This window comes from Papio anubis, chromosome 2 (genome assembly GCF_008728515.1).
Source record: "Papio anubis isolate 15944 chromosome 2, Panubis1.0, whole genome shotgun sequence".
NCBI lineage: Eukaryota > Metazoa > Chordata > Mammalia > Primates > Cercopithecidae > Papio > Papio anubis.
The window spans coordinates 177,661,756-177,681,393 of record NC_044977.1 but is presented as its reverse complement, the minus strand read 5'-3'; the positions used below and the strand labels follow the sequence as shown (position 1 = coordinate 177,681,393).

General features: G+C 37.7%; 1 protein-coding gene across 2 annotated transcripts in view; it reads right to left on the bottom strand.

Annotated features, from left to right (window-relative positions):
* STT3B (STT3 oligosaccharyltransferase complex catalytic subunit B) overlaps positions 1-19,638 on the bottom strand; it is a 103,975-nt gene that overhangs the window by 25,181 nt on the left and 59,156 nt on the right. For both annotated transcript variants that reach the window (XM_031662888.1, XM_031662889.1), the window contains exons 4-5: positions 16,205-16,270; positions 11,977-12,076 (exon numbers count right to left, since the gene is read on the bottom strand). In XM_031662888.1, coding sequence (XP_031518748.1) covers positions 11,977-12,076; positions 16,205-16,270 — 166 coding nt within the window. The remainder of the gene's footprint in view (positions 1-11,976; positions 12,077-16,204; positions 16,271-19,638) is intronic.

Genomic DNA, 19,638 nt, shown 5'->3' with positions numbered 1-19,638 from the left:
TTGGAGATACATGTTTTATGTGATAGCACTCTTCAGTACACGGATAGACTGTTTGAACATCCCTTATCTAAAATGCTTGGGACCAGACGTTTTTTGGACTTTTGGAATACTTGCATTATACTCAACAGTTGAGCATACCCAAACTGGTGATGCAAAACAGGAAACGCTCCAGTGAACATTTCCTTTGAGCATCAAATTGGCACTCAGAAAGTTTTGGATTTTCAAATTAGGCGTACTCAACCTGTACGTCCAATAAATAAAGTTGAAGATTGCTTGCCAGATAATATGTCAAATACCACAAATACCTTGCTTAATACTGACTGCTCTGCTTGAATTTGTAAAATTACACATATATTGCTATACCTCAATTTAAATCTCATTTATAAATCTACATTTTAAGACACAGAAAATAAGAAATGAGATACATTTGAGTAAAAGAAATGGTGAAGTAACTCAATTCTTAAAAATAAACACAATCTTGGCCAGGCGCGATGGCTCACACCTGTAATCCTAGCACTTTGGGAGGCTGAGGCGGGTGGATCACTTGAGGTTGGGAGTTTGAGACCAGCCTGACCAACATGGAGAAACACTGTCTCTACTAAAAATACAAAAATTAGCTGGGCATGGTGGCATATGCCTGTAATCCCAGCTACTTGGGAGGCTGAGGTACGAGAATCGTTTGAACCAGGGAGGCGGAGGTTGCGGTGAGCCGAGGAGATCGCATTGCACTTCAGCCTGGGCAACAAAAGTGAAACTCTATCTCAAAATAAATAAATAAACACAATCTCCACTGCAAAATGAAAACATATGCTTTTTGCCAGACGTTGTACTATAGCATCTAATACATGTTCAGAAATTACCCCTTCAATTTATGCATTTAAACATTAACTTTAGTATGGTCAATATATTCTAAAAGCAGAAAATCTTAAGATCAATCCTATCCTCTAAGAGTCAGATAAATTGGTAAAAATCAGAGATGTAAACAAACAACCATAATATTAGGAAGGAAGGTCATGTGACATTTGGTGGAGGGTAAGGCTCTATAAAACTTAAGATCTCTTCTCTTCTTGACATGGACAATGAAGAGGTAATTAATGTCTGGTACTGCTCTCTAGTGTTCTCAGAAGACCTCAACAAGACAAACCCACAGCCATCATTCTCTACCAATTCTCCTTCCAATGAACTCTTTAAGAACCCTGACTAAACTACTATATCCATCTATTACAACTTTCTATTCATCCATGTAAACCTACGTTTCTCACCCTTCAAGTTAGAATAAAGCATTCCATCAAACTGGTGAGCTCTAAGGAAATGCATGATACCAATAGTGTTGTAAATCATTTATTACATCATGAAAATGTTACCACACTGCCATCCTGTGGATGCACAGTTACTGGCATTCATTACTGCAGATCATAATTCCAATGTGTGAGAAAAATTGCATAAAAAATTACCATTAGAAAGATATGTATATACATATACACACACACATATTATTATTCTTGTTTATTCTTAACCAAAGAAAATCTCTAATCTGGGACAGATGAATAATAATCTTCTCAAAAGAACGTAAAGATGTCTACATTCTTGGAAGTATTTTATATCCAAGGGTGGGATGAGACTGATATAGAGAATATACCATAGCCCTTGACTTAATGTGCTCAAGTAAAAGAAAAGGTACTGAAAAATCTGACTCAAATTTAAATGAAATTTTAAGTATTGAAGAAGTTTGCTGTTCCCCAAAGCAATCTTTAAGTACCTTCTTTCTGACAAGGCATTACAGCTTAGGTTGACAATACTCTTTACACTTTTAAGTTATCATTATAGTTTTTATGTAAATAAAGTTAGAAAAGGTTATGCAAATACTATATTCCCATTAACTTTAACCCATGTTAAATCACATTAGCATTTCTGAATTGCTTTGCTCTCTCTCAACCAAAATAGTATCAGCCAAAAGAAATACAATGGGTAAATACTTTAAAATTCAACCAATTTTGCTTTATTATAAACAAATATGATTAAAGGCTTATGAAGGCTTTGAATACTAAAGATATTTTACTTCTTTGTAATCACTTTTGGTTAATGTGAACTCTGGTAGATATGCAGGGTAAAGAACAGTAAGAAACATGGATTAAAAAATAAAACAACAAAAAAACACAAAACACTGATTCTTCTTGACCAGCAGGGAGAAGTATATGATTAACTCAACAGGCATACATAATGATAAAAATCATTTCTCTTTTCCAAGGACAATGCTTACTATAAACTATGTTGAGAATGAATCACTGAAACTTTTATTTTACAAACTCCAGACTTGTAAAAGCAGCAAGAAATTACTTGTTCAAAACACTTCAGTAGAGATACTTAATCACAACATTTTTAAAACAGCAAGCGTGGCTGGGTGCAGTGTTTCCCGCCTGTAATCCCAGCACTTTGGGAGTTCAAGACCAGCCTGCCCAACACGGTGAAACCCCATCTCCACTAAAAATACAAAAATCAGCCAGGAGTGGTGGCATACGCCTGTAGTCCCAGCCACTCAGGAGGCTGAGGCAGGCGAACTGCTTGAACCCAGGAGGCAGAGGTTGCAGTTGAGCCAAGATTACACCACTGCACTCCAGCCTGAGTGACAGAGTGAGACTCTGTCTCAAAACAAACAAACAAAAAAACCAAAAACCAAAAAACAAAAAAAAACAAAAAAACTCAGCAAGTGTATCTTGTACTGATAATTAAAATGAAAAAAATAATATGCCAGGAAAAAACAAATCTAAACAAAGAACATCTTGGTTTAAGTTCTACCACGTGGGAACAATTCATTTAATTCTGGCAATGGTTAATGAAATAATATTAAAATATAGTGAAATTACAAATGTACTCTGTGTGTGTGTGTGTGGGTGTGTTTGGAGACTATGAAAAACTCATGGAATATATAATTTTTATGTAACTTAAGAGGTGTTAGGTAATGATCCTCAGTAACTTCTAGAGCTAAGTAGTGACTATACCTAAAAAAATCAAGAAGCAGTAAAAACCAACTACCAGCAAATTTAATTCACTCATAAAGAAGAAAGTGAAACAAACACAAAATAAAAAAAGATTTAAACCACAGGATATCACAAATCCTGTCACCACAAGTCATGCTACCACTGAAAACGTTTCGGTTCTTCTCAACACACCCTTTTCTTTCTTTCTCTCTCTCTCTTTCTTTCTTTCTTTCCCCCTTTTCTTTTCTTGAGACAGAGTCTCTTTCTGTTGCCAGGCTGGAGTGCAGTGCTATGATCTCGGCTCACTGCAACCTCCGCCTCCCGGGTTCAAGCAACTCTCCTGTCGTCTCAGCCTCCAGAGTAGCTAGGACTACAGGTGCACGCCACCAAGCCCAGCTAATTTCTGTATTTTAAGTAGAGATGGGGTTTCACCAGGTTGGCCAGGATGGTCTCAATCTCTTGACCTCGTGATCCAATGCGCCTGGCCAACACATCCTTTTCTTAATGTCGACTACTACTATCATTTAACTGATATCACGAAGAATTCATAACTACTTCTATCCAGGAGTTAATTCTTCCGGACTATGAAACACACATGTCTCAATGGGAAGAATAGACCTTTAAAGGAAATCTCACTCAGGTCTATTCTTCTAGATAATAAGAGTACCAAGTGATTTATTACATCTTTTTGGCTTGTAGAACATGAAGACTGTTTCTATTCACTGAAAAAGCCTTTTTGATCAGGCCAATGATTATTGCTACAACATAGGTGAGATCCTTGCTCTAAATATCCCGAGTTTTAATACAAGGAGATACTGGAGGACTAATCCTTGTGAACTACACAATGAGTCGTATCAGCAGCATAGGTGGCGCAAGTAATACCATCTTCCCTTTGTGTTTGAACTTTCAGTTGCCCCCAACCCCAATAACCTCTAAAATATCCACTGGCAAAGCTGCAAAAAAGATCCATAAATACCGTAAACCGATCTAAGGAAAATCCCATCTCTTCTCCCCAATAACTAGCTTCAATGCCTGTTACAAACACTCATCTTGAAAACTCACTTTATGTAACCAACACTGAAACTTCTAATTTTAAATGAAAATCTATGGAAAAAATGGCGGGGGGGAGGAGTGTACTTATTATAGTCCCCTGTTTGCCCGTCTGCTCTTGGCTCACTTACCTTGAAGGTACAATAAAAAGTAAAGGCAAAACAATTAATGCAAGTAATATATTCATTCCATCTGTAGAAGAGTAATCTCTTGTCTTGATAAAACTTTATCTGCCACAAACATAAAACTGTACAGTGTCTTATTGTTTTCAATACCTTAGATCAAAACCATCAAAACTACTTGTTTAATTACATACTGAATATCACTGTAAATAATGGGGTGTAATCCCAAATATTTTGTGGCAATAAAACTTAGCTATATTAAATAAAATGCTGCTGACCACAGTGATTCATGACTGTAATCCCAACACTTTGGAAGGCTGAGGTGGGAGGACCACTTGAGCCCCAGGAGTTCGAGATCACCCTGGGCAACTTGACAAGATCTCCTCTACCATTTCTACAAACAACAACAACAACACCCCCCCCCCAAAAAACAACAAAAAACAAGAAATCAACATTTTATTTGCTATAAACCATGTACGTATTTGACTTTTTCAACTATACACACTTATTCAATTATATACATTTATATTAGTCAGTTCTCACACTGCTGATAAAGACATATCTCAGACTAGGTAATTTATAAAGAAAAAGAGGTTTAATGCTCACAGTTCCATGTGGCTGAGGAGACCTCACAATCAAGGTGGCATGCAAGAGAGAAATGAAAACCAAGCGAAAGGAGTTTCCCCGTACAAAACCATCAGATCTTGTGAGAGTTATTATTCACCACCAGGAGAAGAGTATGGGGAAAACCACTCCCATGCATCATTTCCCACCGAGTCTCTCCACAACATGTGGGAATTATGAGAACTATAATTCAAGATGAGATCTGGGTGGGGACACAGCCAAACCATATATTCTGCCCCAGCACCTCCCAAATCTCATGTCCTCACATTTCAAAACTAATCATGCCTCCCCAATAGTCCCAAAAGTCTTAACTCATTTCAGCATTAACACAAAAGTAAAGAGTCCAAAGTCTTATCCAAGACAAGGTAAGTCCCTTCTGCCTACGAGCCTGTAAAATCAAAAGCAAGTTAGTTACTTCCTAGATACAATGGAGGTACACGCACTGGATAAATACACCCATCCCAAATGGGAGAAATGGGCCAAAATAAAGGTGCTGAAGATCCCATGCAAGTCCAAAATCCAGTGGGGCAGTCAAATCTTAAAGCTCCAAAATGATCTCTCTTGACCCCATGTCTCACATCCAGGTCACGCTGATATAAGAGGTGGGTTTCTACGGTCTTGGGCAGCTCTGCCCCTGTGGCTTTACAGGGTACAGCCTCCCTCCTTGCTGCTTTCATGGGCTAGCATTGAGTGTCTGCAGCTTTTCCAGGCGCATGGTGCAAGCTGTCAGTGAATCTACCACTCTGGGGTCTGGAAGACGGTAGCTCTCTTCTCACAGCTCCACCTGGCAGTGCCCCAGTGGGGACTTTGTGCGGAGGCTTCAAGCCCACATTTCCCTTCCCCACTGCCCTAGCAAAGGTTCTCTTTGAGAGCCGCCCCACCCCTCCAGCAAACTTCTACCTGGACATCCAGGCACTTCCATACATTCTCCGAAATCGAGGTGGAGGTTCCCAAACCTCAATTCTTGACTTCTGGGCACCTCAACACCATGTGGAAGCTGCTGAGGTTTAGGGGTTGTAACCTCTGAAGCCATGGTCTGAGCTGTACTTTAACCCCTTTTAGCCACGGTTAGAGCAGCTGGGACACAGGGCACCAAGTCCCTAGGCAAAACACAGCAGGGAGGGCCCTGGCCCTGGCCCATGAAACCAGGTTTTCCTCTTACGCCTCTGGGCCTGTGATGGGAGGGGCTGCTGCAAAGGTCTCTGACATGCCCTGGAGACATTTCCCCCATTGTCTAGGCATTATCAGTCGGCTCTTTGTTACTTAATGCATATTTCTGCAGCCTGCTTCCATTTCTCCTCAGAGAATGGGTTTTGCTTTTCTATCGCAGTCAGCCTGCACATTTTCCATTGGATGGCAAATTTTCCATCACATTGTCAGGCTGCAAATTTTCCAAACTTTTATGCTCTGTTTCCCTTTTAAAAACGGAATGCTTTTTAACAATACCCAAGTCACCTTTTGAATACTTTGGTGCTTAGAAATTTCTTCCACCAGATACCCTAAATCATCTACCTCGAGTTCAAAGTTCCAAAAATCTCTGGGGCAGGGGCAAAATGCCACCCATCTCTTTGCTAAGACATACCAAGACCCACCTTTACTCCATTTCCCAAAAAGTTCCTCATCTCCATCTGAGACCATCTCAGCCTAGATTTCATTGTCCACATCATTATGAGCATTGTGGTCAAAGCCATTCAACAAGTCTCTAGGAAGCTCCAAACTTTCCCACATTTTCCTGTCTTCTCCTGAGCCCTCCAACTGTTCCAGTATCTGTCTGTTAACCAGTTCCAAAAGTGATTCCACATTTCTGAGTATCTTTTTGGCAGTGTTTCACTCTACCAGTACCAATTTACTGTATTAGTCTGTTCTCACACTGCTGATAAAGACCTGAAACTGGCTAATTCATAAAGAAAAACAGTTTTAATGGAATCACAGTTCCACGTGGCTGGGAGGCCTCACAATCTTGGTGGAAGGTAAAAGGCACACCTTACATGGCAGCAGGCAAGAGAGAAACGAAAACCAAGAGAAAAGGGTTTCCCCTTATAAAACCATCAGATCTCGTGAGACTTACATGGAACAGTATGGGAGAAACCACCCCCATGATTCAATTATCTCCCACTGGGTTCCTCCCACAACACATGGGAATTATGGGAGCTACAATTCAAGATGAAATTTGGGTGGGGACACAGAGGGTGGGGACATAGCCAAACCATATCAACATTTATTATCAAATTTTAAAATTATCAAAAAAACACCTATTACAGGTTATATTTTAATTGCTATTTTGCACTTTATAACACACAAGTGTTATTTCTCCATTATGTTTCTCAAAACCAAAAATAGCTGAAAGTTTATTTTCACTTAAAAAAAAAAAAAAGAAGGAACACTCCTTTGATTCACACTGGGGTTTTACGCCCTCAGTCTTAATACAGTAATCATGTCTCCTACCCTCTTGAACTCTTTTGTCTATCTGGCTATTCCTCCATAACTTTAACACCAACAACAAAAGCAAACACTTAAATAGTACTTTTTTGTGTTCATCTATTATTAAGCACCTTTCATACATTAACCTATAACTCATTAATCCTTGACAATCTGTAAGGTAATAACTATTATTGTCTTTATTTGACCAATGAGGACATTAAGGCCTAAGGACATCAAATGACAGTAATTTGTCCAAAGTTACACAGTAGTAAGGGAGCAAGAATTGAATCCTACTAGATTGACTCTGGAGTATGTACTCTTACCCTCAATGTCATGGTACCTTTTATTTATGGTTACATTACCACAAATTTTAAGTCTGCTTCTAGACTATTCTGTCTTCTCAAGATCAAGACTTAGCTCCAAAACTTTTAAAAGAACATGGTTAAAGTCCAAACTGATTTTCACAAATTTTTCCCTATTTCCATTTTGATCATATGCTATTAAATTGATTACATTGTATAATATACACTCCTTACAGGAAGGTTTTTTAATTCATCTTTGTATCATAATGGCTAGCACAAAAGACAGTATTTATTTTTTCAACACTTAATGAACATATGGTGAGTGAAATTTGCTTTAATTTCCTCAATAGTACGGTAGAATTAGACAAAATAAATTTCAGAGCTTCCAGCCCTTGTATCCTGGAATTTTTTTTTTTTAATCCTAGATTTTTTACATGCAATTTTTTTAAAGTTTGTTTTTTCTAAGTTAAACTAGCATTAGCTGTGTTCTGTTTACAGCTGCCAAGTATAAATGTGACTCTTAATAATTTGGCTTTACTTTTAATGTACTCAATAATTGGATTATTTCTTTATTCACAAAATATATAATGCCCATAATAATCTGTACAGAAATAAAGTAGGTAGTATGTTTATAAAACTTTACTTTTAATGATGGTTCCCAGCAAATATCATCCAAAAAATACATTTTAGACATAATATGAAAAACAACTGTTACTCTCCTCATATCACTGCAGAAAAAATAGACAATACCATAAACAAGCTGTTCTAGTGACATTTCAAAAGCATTCATCAATATTAGAAATTGATTTCTTCTCTGTGCTTAAATTACTAACCTAATCTAGTTAATGCAGCCCTTGAGGTAAAATTCCTATGTCTATAAACCAAAAACCAAGTCTCATTTATTATAAACTTAACACATACTCATTGTATGTATTTGGAAAGCAGAAAATTTGGAAAGCAGCAAGAAGTATGAAAAAAAAAATCACTGGTAATCCTTACTGTCTGTTTTTTATTAACATTTTCCCATGTCATCAAAAACTCAAAAAGATTAAATTTAAAGGCTGCATAATATTCCATATGGCAACACTGCAATCAAAAAATCATTCCCCTATTGGTCATTTAAGTTAGTTCCATATTTTCACAATTACAATTTATACCACAGTAAATATCCCTATATTTGTCTTCATATCTTTAATAATTTCCTTATGACATGAACACAAAGTATGATAAGCTTTAATCAAATTAGAAAGCTTAAATCACTTCACATCCCATCAGTTTTACTGTGATTTCTTGCAAGAGCCATTCCTTCTACAAATGCAACATAAGGTTTGGGTGTTCCTCTTAAAACAGTAGAATCCTATGCATAACATAATTTTTAAACATTTACTTCCCAACATAGTGAAATTCACCAAGTCAAAAATATCTCTTAACAGAAAATTAAATTTTTCCTCCCAAAATTTCAAGTAGAGACGGCCTCCCATCTCAGCTTTTCTTACACCTCCCTTGCTCACTTCCCATGCCACTCTTCTACCACTATACATCCACATTACCTCCCATGTGCCTCCTTTTCCACATGTGAATAAACTCTGACAGTTTTCTGTGGTTGTGTTACAATTGATTTTAATGACACATGCAAAAAATCTACTCAAAGAGGACACAATTTTTTCATAATTATTTAAAATAATTATTATATTTATTATATATAATTATTCAAGTCATTTAATTCAATGCTTAGAATACAACTAAACTTTTAATTAATATAATTATGAGTTTGACATTTATCAATCATTATTTTTTTTACCTAAACATTTGTGCTCAAGCGGAGGGAGAACAAAAGACAAAGGATGTTACGTGCCAAAATCAAAGAACTTTATATACAAACACTTTACAGTGCTTCCATAGTTGTAAGACCATTAAATTAGGAGAAATTGAACTTAAATCCTGACACACTCTGGATGAAGGAAGAGCAACACTTGCTCTATCATACTACTTTCCATCCATTTACAAGTAAACCCTATGAAAGCAGACTAGAAATCATCAAAATACTCCCGGATAATTATAAGTAAAAGATTACAAGTTGGGTAGAGAGGAGAATTTGAACATTATGAACATTAGCTTTATACACACATACATCCCTAACCCATTTTATTTTTCTTTCTTCTCAAAATACTCTCAAGAGTCAACCAAAGTAGTATGAATTTCATATTTTTCCAGAATGATCAAAAAAAAAAAAAAAAAAAAATCCCAGTTACCAAATACAAAGGCCTTTCTCAAATTCTAATCCTTTGAAATCTTGGTGCTAAGGTTAAAGGGGAGTTGGACACTGCCTGAATTTTAAACTTTTATGTAGAATACACTTCCATCTGACCATTTTAACAATATGCTTATTGGACTACTTCTGACATCTCCTTTGACTCTTCTTCCTGAATAATGGCATTTCATAAAGTGTATTTCTCAGTCTTCTCTCTCTTGTATTCCTCTGACCATTCAATTCCCAAGATTCCAGATTTTTAAAATTAAAGCAACAACAAAACACCCTCTTAGTTCCTTCACTGTAACCTTTTAACTTTAAAAAAAGCTTAATCTATTATTTATTATTCTCCTTTCTGGATCCCAACTACTGTTTATAGTGTTTTTGGGGTACAGAAATACATAGGTTTATTTATTTCAACAGTAAGGTTATTTGTTTATACGAGAGGCACACAGATTTGGTGGATTTTAGCATCATGGGCCATTCATTCAGTCATTCAGGCAATCACAGACAGGTCTCCTTCTGTCACCCAGGCTGGAGTACAGTGGCAAGATCATAGCACAACGCAGCCTTGAACTCCTGGACTCAAGTGGAACTCCAGCCTCAGCCTCCTGAGTAGCTGGGATAAGAGGTGTGAGCTACTATGGCTGGTTCATTATAGGCTTTAAAGCCAAAATCTGAGTTCAAGCTTCAGCCCCATTATTAGTTAGCTATATGATATTTAGCAAATTATTATGTCTCCTCTTATTTCCACATCTGTAAAATGAGAATAATAGCACCTACCCTCACAGTATCCAATGAAAAAAATATGCTGAAATGGCTATAAATGTAATATACTATGCTTTTTTTGTTGTTGTTGAGATACAATTAATATACTATAAAATTTATCTTTTAATAACCTATCCAGTAATGGTTTTTGGTATATTCACAAGGTTGTGTAACCATCACTACTATCTAATTCTAAAATATTTCCTCATCCTCGAAAGAAATCCCATATCCATTAATAGCCACGCCTCTCCTCTCCTCTCCACTATTCTCCCCCTCCTAAATTCCCAGGCAACCACTAATCTACTTTCTGTTTCTATGGATCTGCCCGTTCTGGACATTTCCCACAAACTCTACTTTCTGTTTCTACAGATTTGCCTACTCTGGACATTTCACACTAACAGAACCATACACTATGTGGCCTTTTATGTCTGGCTTTTTTACATAATGGCATAAAGTTTTCAAGGTTCATGTTGTAGCATGTATCAGTATTTTATTCCTTTCCATGGCTTAATAATACACCACTGTATGAATATACCATATTTTATGGTTCCATACAGTTGATAGACATTTGGGTTGTCTTCATTTTTGGCCATTATGCACAATAAACTCTGCTATGAACATTCACATAGAAGCTTTTGTATGAATATATGTTTTTGGTTCTCTTGGGTAAATACCTAGGAGTGGAACTGCTTGGTCATATGACGAATCTATGGTTAACTTTTGAGAAAAGTTAAAGTCATATGATGAATCTATGGTTAACTTTTGAGCCAAGCTACTACGCTTTTGAAAATAAACTTAAGATTTATCTTTGTGTTATTGTTTTCCAACATTATTATAATAGAATTGTATTATTTTACTAAGACACTGGTTTCAGTTCACAATTGCTCTCTAATTCCTTCAACCCATAAAAGTTCTAACCCTATCATGGAAAATGAGATCTAAGGTGAAAACATCATCTACCGCTAAGCATCACAGTGAAAATATTGTTTTAAAACCTGTAGAGAAAAATGAACATTTTCTAGAGACAACAGAGACTCAATCTATTAGTACATTATCCAAAAAAGAGCTTTTGAAAGCTTATTAAACTGCTTACTTTGAGGATGTCAATCTCTTAGTGAATTGAATTCAATACAAAAAATGTGAATGATTTTCACGATAAAAATTCCCATTCCCCAAAATTAAGGGGAGGAAAAAGTGCTGACAAATATCAAACCCAGACTAATTTCTACAAAAAAAAAAAAACAAAAAAACCCCAAAAAACAACTTATCAAGGAAAAGTTGATGACAAAGCACTTACATAAAAATGTCTGACCTTCTTATCAATATAAACAGCAAAATGAACACAAAATTATTTTTACCTTTTCATGCATAATATTGACCAAATAGAAATATCTCTTCAATAAAAAGAATGTATACAAAGCATCTCTTAGCTGACAGATGTCAAAAATCAACTTACTTACCTATGTAGACTCTTTTGCTGTATCTCTGCATCAGTAACAACACAAATACATGCAGTGGAATAAGATTGATGATAAATACATAACCACCCCAAGCAGAGACCTACAGGAAAAGAAGTGCTAAGTTAAATTTATTATTTTTACTTTTTAAAAATATTTAGGAATCTAAACATACAATGAGCAAATATAAACATGAAGATTTTAGCAATTTTGAGAAATGCTTAAATAAGAACTTACTAACCTATGAAGAACGTATTCCTCATTTTTATTTATCATTAAAATAAAACGATCCCACAAATCCAATATGCTTTTCCAAATGCACTGGAGAAATGTTCAAATTAAATTAGATTTAATAGAAAAGCTGAGAGTATTATAATTTGTGAATTGTCAGTAAACAGGCTGTCATAGAGAAGGAGTTTTAGGATATAGATCATAAATTTTGAAAATAACAAACAGTTTTTACTTCACCCACTTTTTATGACAAATTTGTTGTAAGAAAGGTCACTGAGAGTAAAAGCAATGAAAGGATTGACAACTAAAAATAGTTCAGATGACATGAATATGCTTTGAGATTTCTCAAAAAAGTGCTAGCTGGGCATAAATTTTTTTCTTAAAAACGGATTGATACAAAGCAAGATCCCATTTTATTGTTTGGCTTATATAATATACACTATTTAGCCAGAAAAACTGAGGATGTTTTTGGTCTACATTAATGAATATTCTAAAGAGAATCTCCATTCTCAACCAATAGAATTAATTTTTTGGTACACTAAATAATAGGTAATAAGCTCTTGTTAATATCAAAGCTCTCAGATGTCCTCTAATAATTAGAGCTTGAAAGTTTCATTTGTATCAACAGTCACGTTAGCAGACTATATATGCTAGCACATCTATTCCAATAACGCTGCTCTTACCTAAAATATTTCAGAACCCCTTGTGGAGAACTGCCATCAGTTTTCCACACATACATCAGTTTTCTGCCTTGGTCACAAGGTATTTTTCACAAAAAACAATGTTACTCTAATGGAGCGCCAGTCCTAACTGAAAGACTTCTGATTACTTTCAAAATTTAAGCCTAAATTTGAAAGAACAAGTTTGATATTGCTAAGTACAACTACCCAGAATGTGCCCCAGGCTCTAACCACTTAAAAGGAGCCACGGATAACTTGGGTGCACATATTCTATGGCATTTGTTTAAAAAGAAAAAAAAGATTAGCTCAAATTATCATTAATTTTCAGAACAAGACTACTATACAGGCTATGGTGTAGAAAAGAAGAGAAAGAATAATAAAGAGGTAATATTGAACCCCAACCTTAAGAAACCTGTTTAAAAAAATACATAGGTGGGCCAGGTGCGGTGGCTCACACCTGTAATCCCAGCACTTTGGGAGGCTGAGGTGGGCGGATCACGAGGTCAGGAGATCAAGACCATGGTGAAACACCGTCTCTACTAAAAATACAAAAAATTAGCCGGGCGGGGTGGCGGGCGCCCATAGTCCCAGCTACTCGGGTGGTCGAGGCAGGAGAATGGCGTGAACCCGGGAGGCGGAGCTTGCAGTGAGCTGAGATCACACCACTGCCCTCCAGCCTGGGTGACAGAGCGAGACTCCGTTTCACAAAAAAAAAAAAAAGTAGGTAGCCGGGCACATTGGCTCATGCCTGTAATCCCACTTTGGGAGGCTGAGGCAGGCAGATCACCTGAAGTCAGGAGTTCGAGACCAGTCTGACCACATGCAGAAACCCCGTCTCTACTAAAAATACAAAAATGAGTTGAGCCTGGTGGCACATGCCTATAATCCCAGCTACTCGGGAGGCTGAGGCAGGAGAATCGCTTGAACTCAGGAGGCAGAGATTGCGGTGAGCCGAGATTGTGCCGAGCCGAGATTGTGCCACTGCACTCCAGCCTGGGCAACAAGAGCCAAATTCCATCTCAAAAAAAAAAAAAAAAAAAAAAAAAGGAGGTAAATTTACAGGTTAACCTAGAGGATATGACCACTATTTCAGTAATGACTCTAGGTATCTACTACATCAAGGTTGAAAACTGAGTATAATATCAATATGCTACCTTACCTACTCTCTTCACTTGAGAACAAAGAAAAGCTGAAACCAATCTGAAAGTAAATCTGATTTTCTGAAAAGTACTTGCTGATCTTATACATGATCTTTAACTACAGTGATTTATTTCTTTTCGGACCCACATAAATTCATTTTAAGAGTTTTCCTTCATTTACTTTAAGGAGTGAAATGAAAGCAAATGGGCCAGAAGAACATTCTTTCTACAACCTTTTCTCATTCAGTCTCTCCTTTTAGTTAACTCTTTACTTAGGTTATCCTTTTCAACAAGACTTCCAATTACTCTTATTTCTCTGCTCTAAGTTCACTTCACTAAACTGTTTAGATAATGACTGTTAAAAACTCAGATTATTTTAACATTAAGCAGTTACCTAGTCAACTCCAATATAGAAAAACTAATTTTTAGTATCATATTTAAAATTGAGTGCTAAGTAAAAGCTTATTTCATCTAAACGTGGTTCCATGCTCGATATATGACAGGCAAAATTTCCTGTTCTTTTTGAGTATGCAATCTAACTTGGAAAATATTTTACTTGTCAGAGCTATTTGAAAAATAAAGCTAGGGGCTGGGTGCCGTGGCTCACACCTGTAACCCCAGCACTTTGGGAGGCTGAGACAGGCAGATCACTTGAGGTCAGGAGTTTGAGACCAGCCTGATCAACATGGTAAAATCCTGTCTCTACTAAAAATACAAAAATTAGTCAGGCATAGTGGCACACATCTGTAATCTCAGCTACTTGGGAGACTGAGGCATGAGAATAGCTTGAAATAGCTTGAACCCAGGAGGCAGAGGTTAGAGTGAGCCGAGATTGCACCACTGAACTCCCAGCCTAAGCGACAGAGCCAGACTCTGCCTCAAAAATAAATAAATAAAAAATAATAATAATAAAATGAATAAAGCTAGGAAGAATAGAAAATAATATTTAAATTTAAGTCATTAAAAAGTTAAAACAGGCACAGCGGCTCTCGCCTATAATTCCAGTGCTTTGGGAGGCTAACGTAGGAGGATTGCTTGAGGCCAGGAGCTTAAGACCAGTCTGGGCAACAGAGTGAGGATCTGTCTCTAAAAAATATTTTTAAAAATTAGCCAGGCGTGGTGGCACATACTTGTAGTCCTGGCTGCTGGGGAGGCTGAGGTGGGAGAATCACTTAAGTTCAGGAATTCAAGGTTATAGTGAGCTATGACTGTACCACTGCACTCCAGATTGGATAACAGAGACAGACACTCTCTCTGAAAAAATAAATGATAGGCCAGGCGTGGTGTCTCATGCCTGTAATCCCAGAACTTTGGGAGGCCAGGGCCGGCAGATCATGTCAGGTGTTCAAGACCAGCCTGGCCAACATAGTGAAACCCCATCTCTACTAAGAATACAAAAATTAGCCAGGCATGGTGTCGGGCGCCTGTAATCCCAGCTACTCGGAAGGCTGAGGCAGGAGAATTGCTTGAACCAGGAGGCAGAGGCTACAGTGAGCAGAGATTGTGCCACTGCACTCCAGCCTGGGCAACAGGGCAAAACTCCGTCTCAAATAAATAAATAATGAATATAATCTTTAAAATTTAAAAAAAATTCTTTTTTTTTTTTTTTTTTTTTGAGATGGAGTCTCGCTCTGTCACCCACGCTGGAGTGCAGTGGCGCGATCTGGGCTCACTGCAAGCTCCGCCTCCCGGGTTCACGCCATTCTCCTGCCTCAGCCTCCCGAGTAGCTGGGACTACAGGCGCCTGCCACCTCGCCCGGCTAGTTTTTTGTATTTTTTTTAGTAGAGACGGAGTTTCACCATGTTAGCCAGGATGGTCTCGATCTCCTGACCTCGTGATCCGCCCATCTTGGCCTCCCAAAGTGCTGGGATTACAGGCTTGAGCCACTGCACCCGGCCTAAAAAAAAATTCTTAATAAAACGTTTAAGTATTTTGAAGTGGTACATTTGAAAACATTTTGCTTCACTTGCTGCAAATATTTTATTTGAGGGTTAAATATTAGCCCTCTCCATCAAAGCATGTGTATACAGGACCTGTGAGTAGGAGAAGGAAAACAGATGGTAGTAATGAAAGATTACATTAAACAAAATAAAAATCCTATAGACTTCAGGGGAAAAGACAACTGTTTTAACCTCCAAAGACCTATTAGACTTCATGTAGTCTCAAATATGAAATCTTACCATATAGAAATAGGATAAGCAGCAGCACATTGTCCAAAAAACTGACCCAGTTTTTACGGATTTTACCTAAAAAATAAAAGCAACTGATATGATAAAAATGTTTACAAATGCTCTTGTGGAATTTTTAAAAGTTAAATGTTTGCTAACCACATGCTACAAAAAGTCAAGGTTATTTTTTAAAGTACTGTGGTTATTCAGATATGCAGACGTACTTAATATATGCGTTTATAATACTGAGCAGCACACTGAGACATTTTAAGAATAGCTCTCATTCTCTGTTATGCATGTTATGTTATTTAAAAGAATCATCTTTTAAAAAACAAATTACATTTTTTTCATTTTCTGCAAAGTCTCTTGCCCTCACTGATATCCACATACCATGCCACAGGTCACCATGGCCACCTCCCACCCCTTCTCCTTAAGTGTCTACATTCCAGAGTGGTCTTTTGCTTGTTCAGCAGTGCCAAACCAGTTCAATGCGCTGAACCACACCCTATGCAATGAGGTGTGAAAACCTTCCAAGTTTGCCCTTTCTTGGGTACCCTCCCTCAGCCTCAGGATACCATAGAGAGTTTCCTTCTATTTTAGTCACTCTTTTATCATAATTAATACTTCTCTCTCTCCTAACTGAACCCAGACTGCTATAATCTATTACAATAAAACCAAGGCATATTTTACAGCCACTAAATATAGTTCATACCCTGAAACTTCCTCAGACTTAATCCAATTGGCTGAAAGAGAAAAGTAAATGAAACGTATTTTTCAGTATTTACTAATACACAGAAAACTTTGCTAGGCTATGTTGGACACAAACTATAACTCAGTCCTGTACTAGGGAGATAAGATACAAAGGCAAGAACTTGAGTCAAAGCATAATATAAAAGAGGCCCTATGGTGGGTATAAACACTGAGTACCAAAAGGTCCTTATAGAGCCTGAATGCCAAAGTCAGGAAAGCAGTTCTGGCTGGGATAAAATCACCAGAAGCTTTACTGACGTGGTGGTTTTGGGCAGAACTCTGAGGGCAATAAAGCAGGAAAGATGCAAGGCATCCAATCAACCACCCACAGTGGATTCAGTAGCAGGCACAGATGGAAGAAGTAGAGGTGTGGAATTTAAAATTTTTAAGCCCACAAAAAGCTCACAATCTAGAGGAGGAAGCAAATTGAAAAGCAAGTAATCAATATAGCACATTTCATAGAATCTATGGCCATCACTCATAACATACATCCTAATTTCAGAGATATCAAAATCTGTGGAGAAAGTATACATTTTAGGATTGATGAAAGGTACTATATATCAAGTGCTATAATAGAGGTAGGTATCAGAAACTAAGCGCTATGAAAACAGAAATGAGAGTAACAAAATCTATGTAAAAGAATGGTCAAAATGTCAAAGCAGGCACTGAAGAATTATAAACAAGGAGAGAGGGATCAATAACGAAAAGGGGAAAATAGCAACACCTGCGAAAACAGAAAACAGCTGAGCCACTCAGAAGGAACTGAGAAGACTTTAGGAGAAAAGTTAGGACTTTGTAAGTGTGGTATTAGGATATATGGACTTTCGTCCACAGTTCGTGGCTTGTAATTCCCCTTGTTACAGAATCTCTCTCTAAACTTCTCCTACTCACTTTTCACTTCTCCACTTGGCAGGGCTCTAATTTGATTTTGGGTCATAAGACCCTCTATTTCAGAGAGGGTTCTGTCCCATACCTGGAGGAAGGAATGCTGCACAGAGAGGCCAAGAAGAATGTGAACAGATAGGCTTTGCTAAGTTTAGGTCACACTCTTTTTGTCCAGTCACATTTTGACAAGGGTGTCCATGCTTCAATCATGGACAACCAATAAAGTCTCCATAAAAGGCCCAAGGACAGGGTCTGGTGAACTTCCAGACAGTTGAATACAAGGAGGCTGACAGGAAGGTGATCAAGAACTCATCCATGTACCAGGATGATGGTGCACCCCAACTCCCTAAGAACAGAAGCTCCTGCTCTTGGGACTCTTCCAGATCTTGTCCTACGTATCTCTTCATCGGGCTGTTTATCTGTATAATTTAGGATATCTTTCATAATAAGCCAATAAATTGAGCTAAGTGTTTCCTTGAGTTCTGTTGGCCGATCTACCACATCGATCAAACCTGTGAAGGGGGGCTGGGCCCGGTGGCTTATGCCTGTAAATCCAGCACTTTGGGAGACCGAGGCGGGAAGATCACGAGGTCAAGAGGTCGAGACCATCCTGGCCAACATGATGAAACCCAGTCTCTACCAAAAATTCAAAAATCAGCTGAGCATGGTGGCGTGGCGGGGTCCCAGCTACTCGGGAGGCTGAGGCAGGAGAACCACTTGAACCCGGGAGGTAGAGGTAGAAGCGACCCGAGATCGTGCCACTGCGTTCCAGCCTGGGGATAGAGCGAGACTCTGTCCAAAAGAAAACCTTGAGGGGGTGATGGGAATCCCTAATTTCAGCTGGGCTATCAGAAGTTCTAGAGGCCTGGACTTACAACTGGTGTCTGGGGGCATAAGCTGGGACGGTGTCTTGGGGACAGGCCCCTAACCTGTGGGATCTCATGCTATCTCCAGGTAGGCAGCGTCAGAAATTATTTAGAGGACACCAGCTGGTGTCTGCAGCAGAATTAACTGCTTGGCAATGGGGAGAAATCGCCAAATATTTTGAGGTCACATGAGTCTTCTGTACTGATGATTATTGTTTTGGTGTGAAAGCAGAGAAAAAATACGGATTGAGTTTTTTCCCAGACAATAAGTCATGCTCACCATTTGGTCTTCATTTACACATATTAAGGAGTCCAGTAGTAGAAGCTTTGAAATAAGAAAATTGCATGTTCAGATAAGCTATTTTAAAAAATAACACAGGTAAGTTCCAACCCAAAACTATGTCCAAATTTGGGTCACACTTTCTTATTTCTTTGCATGTCTTGTAGTTTTGGGGAAGGGGACATGGTTGATAAAAGCTAATTGTGAGTGGGCCCAGATGTTGGAGTTAGAGGATAAAGACTCTAAAACAGCTGTTGCATGTTCAAGGAATTAAAGAATACTATATTAAGAAAATTAAAGAAAAATATAATAACAGAAATTTCCATATAGAATATATATATATATATTCTCCTATACATGTGAGAAATAAGAATGAACTAGAAATTTTAGAGCTGAAAAGCGTAATAAATGGAATAAAAAATTCATTAAGTAGGCTTAACAGCAAATTTGAGATGGCAGAAGAATTAGTGAGCATGAAGATAGGTCAACAGAAAGTATCCAACCCAAAGAACAGAGAAGTTCAAGAAAGGAGAGGCTACAAAGACAGACAGATAAAAACATTTAAAGAAACAATTACGACTTCCCAAATTCTAACGTAAGCACTAATCTACAGATCCATGAAACCCAAGAAGCCACCAAATATAATAAATACAGAGAACTACACC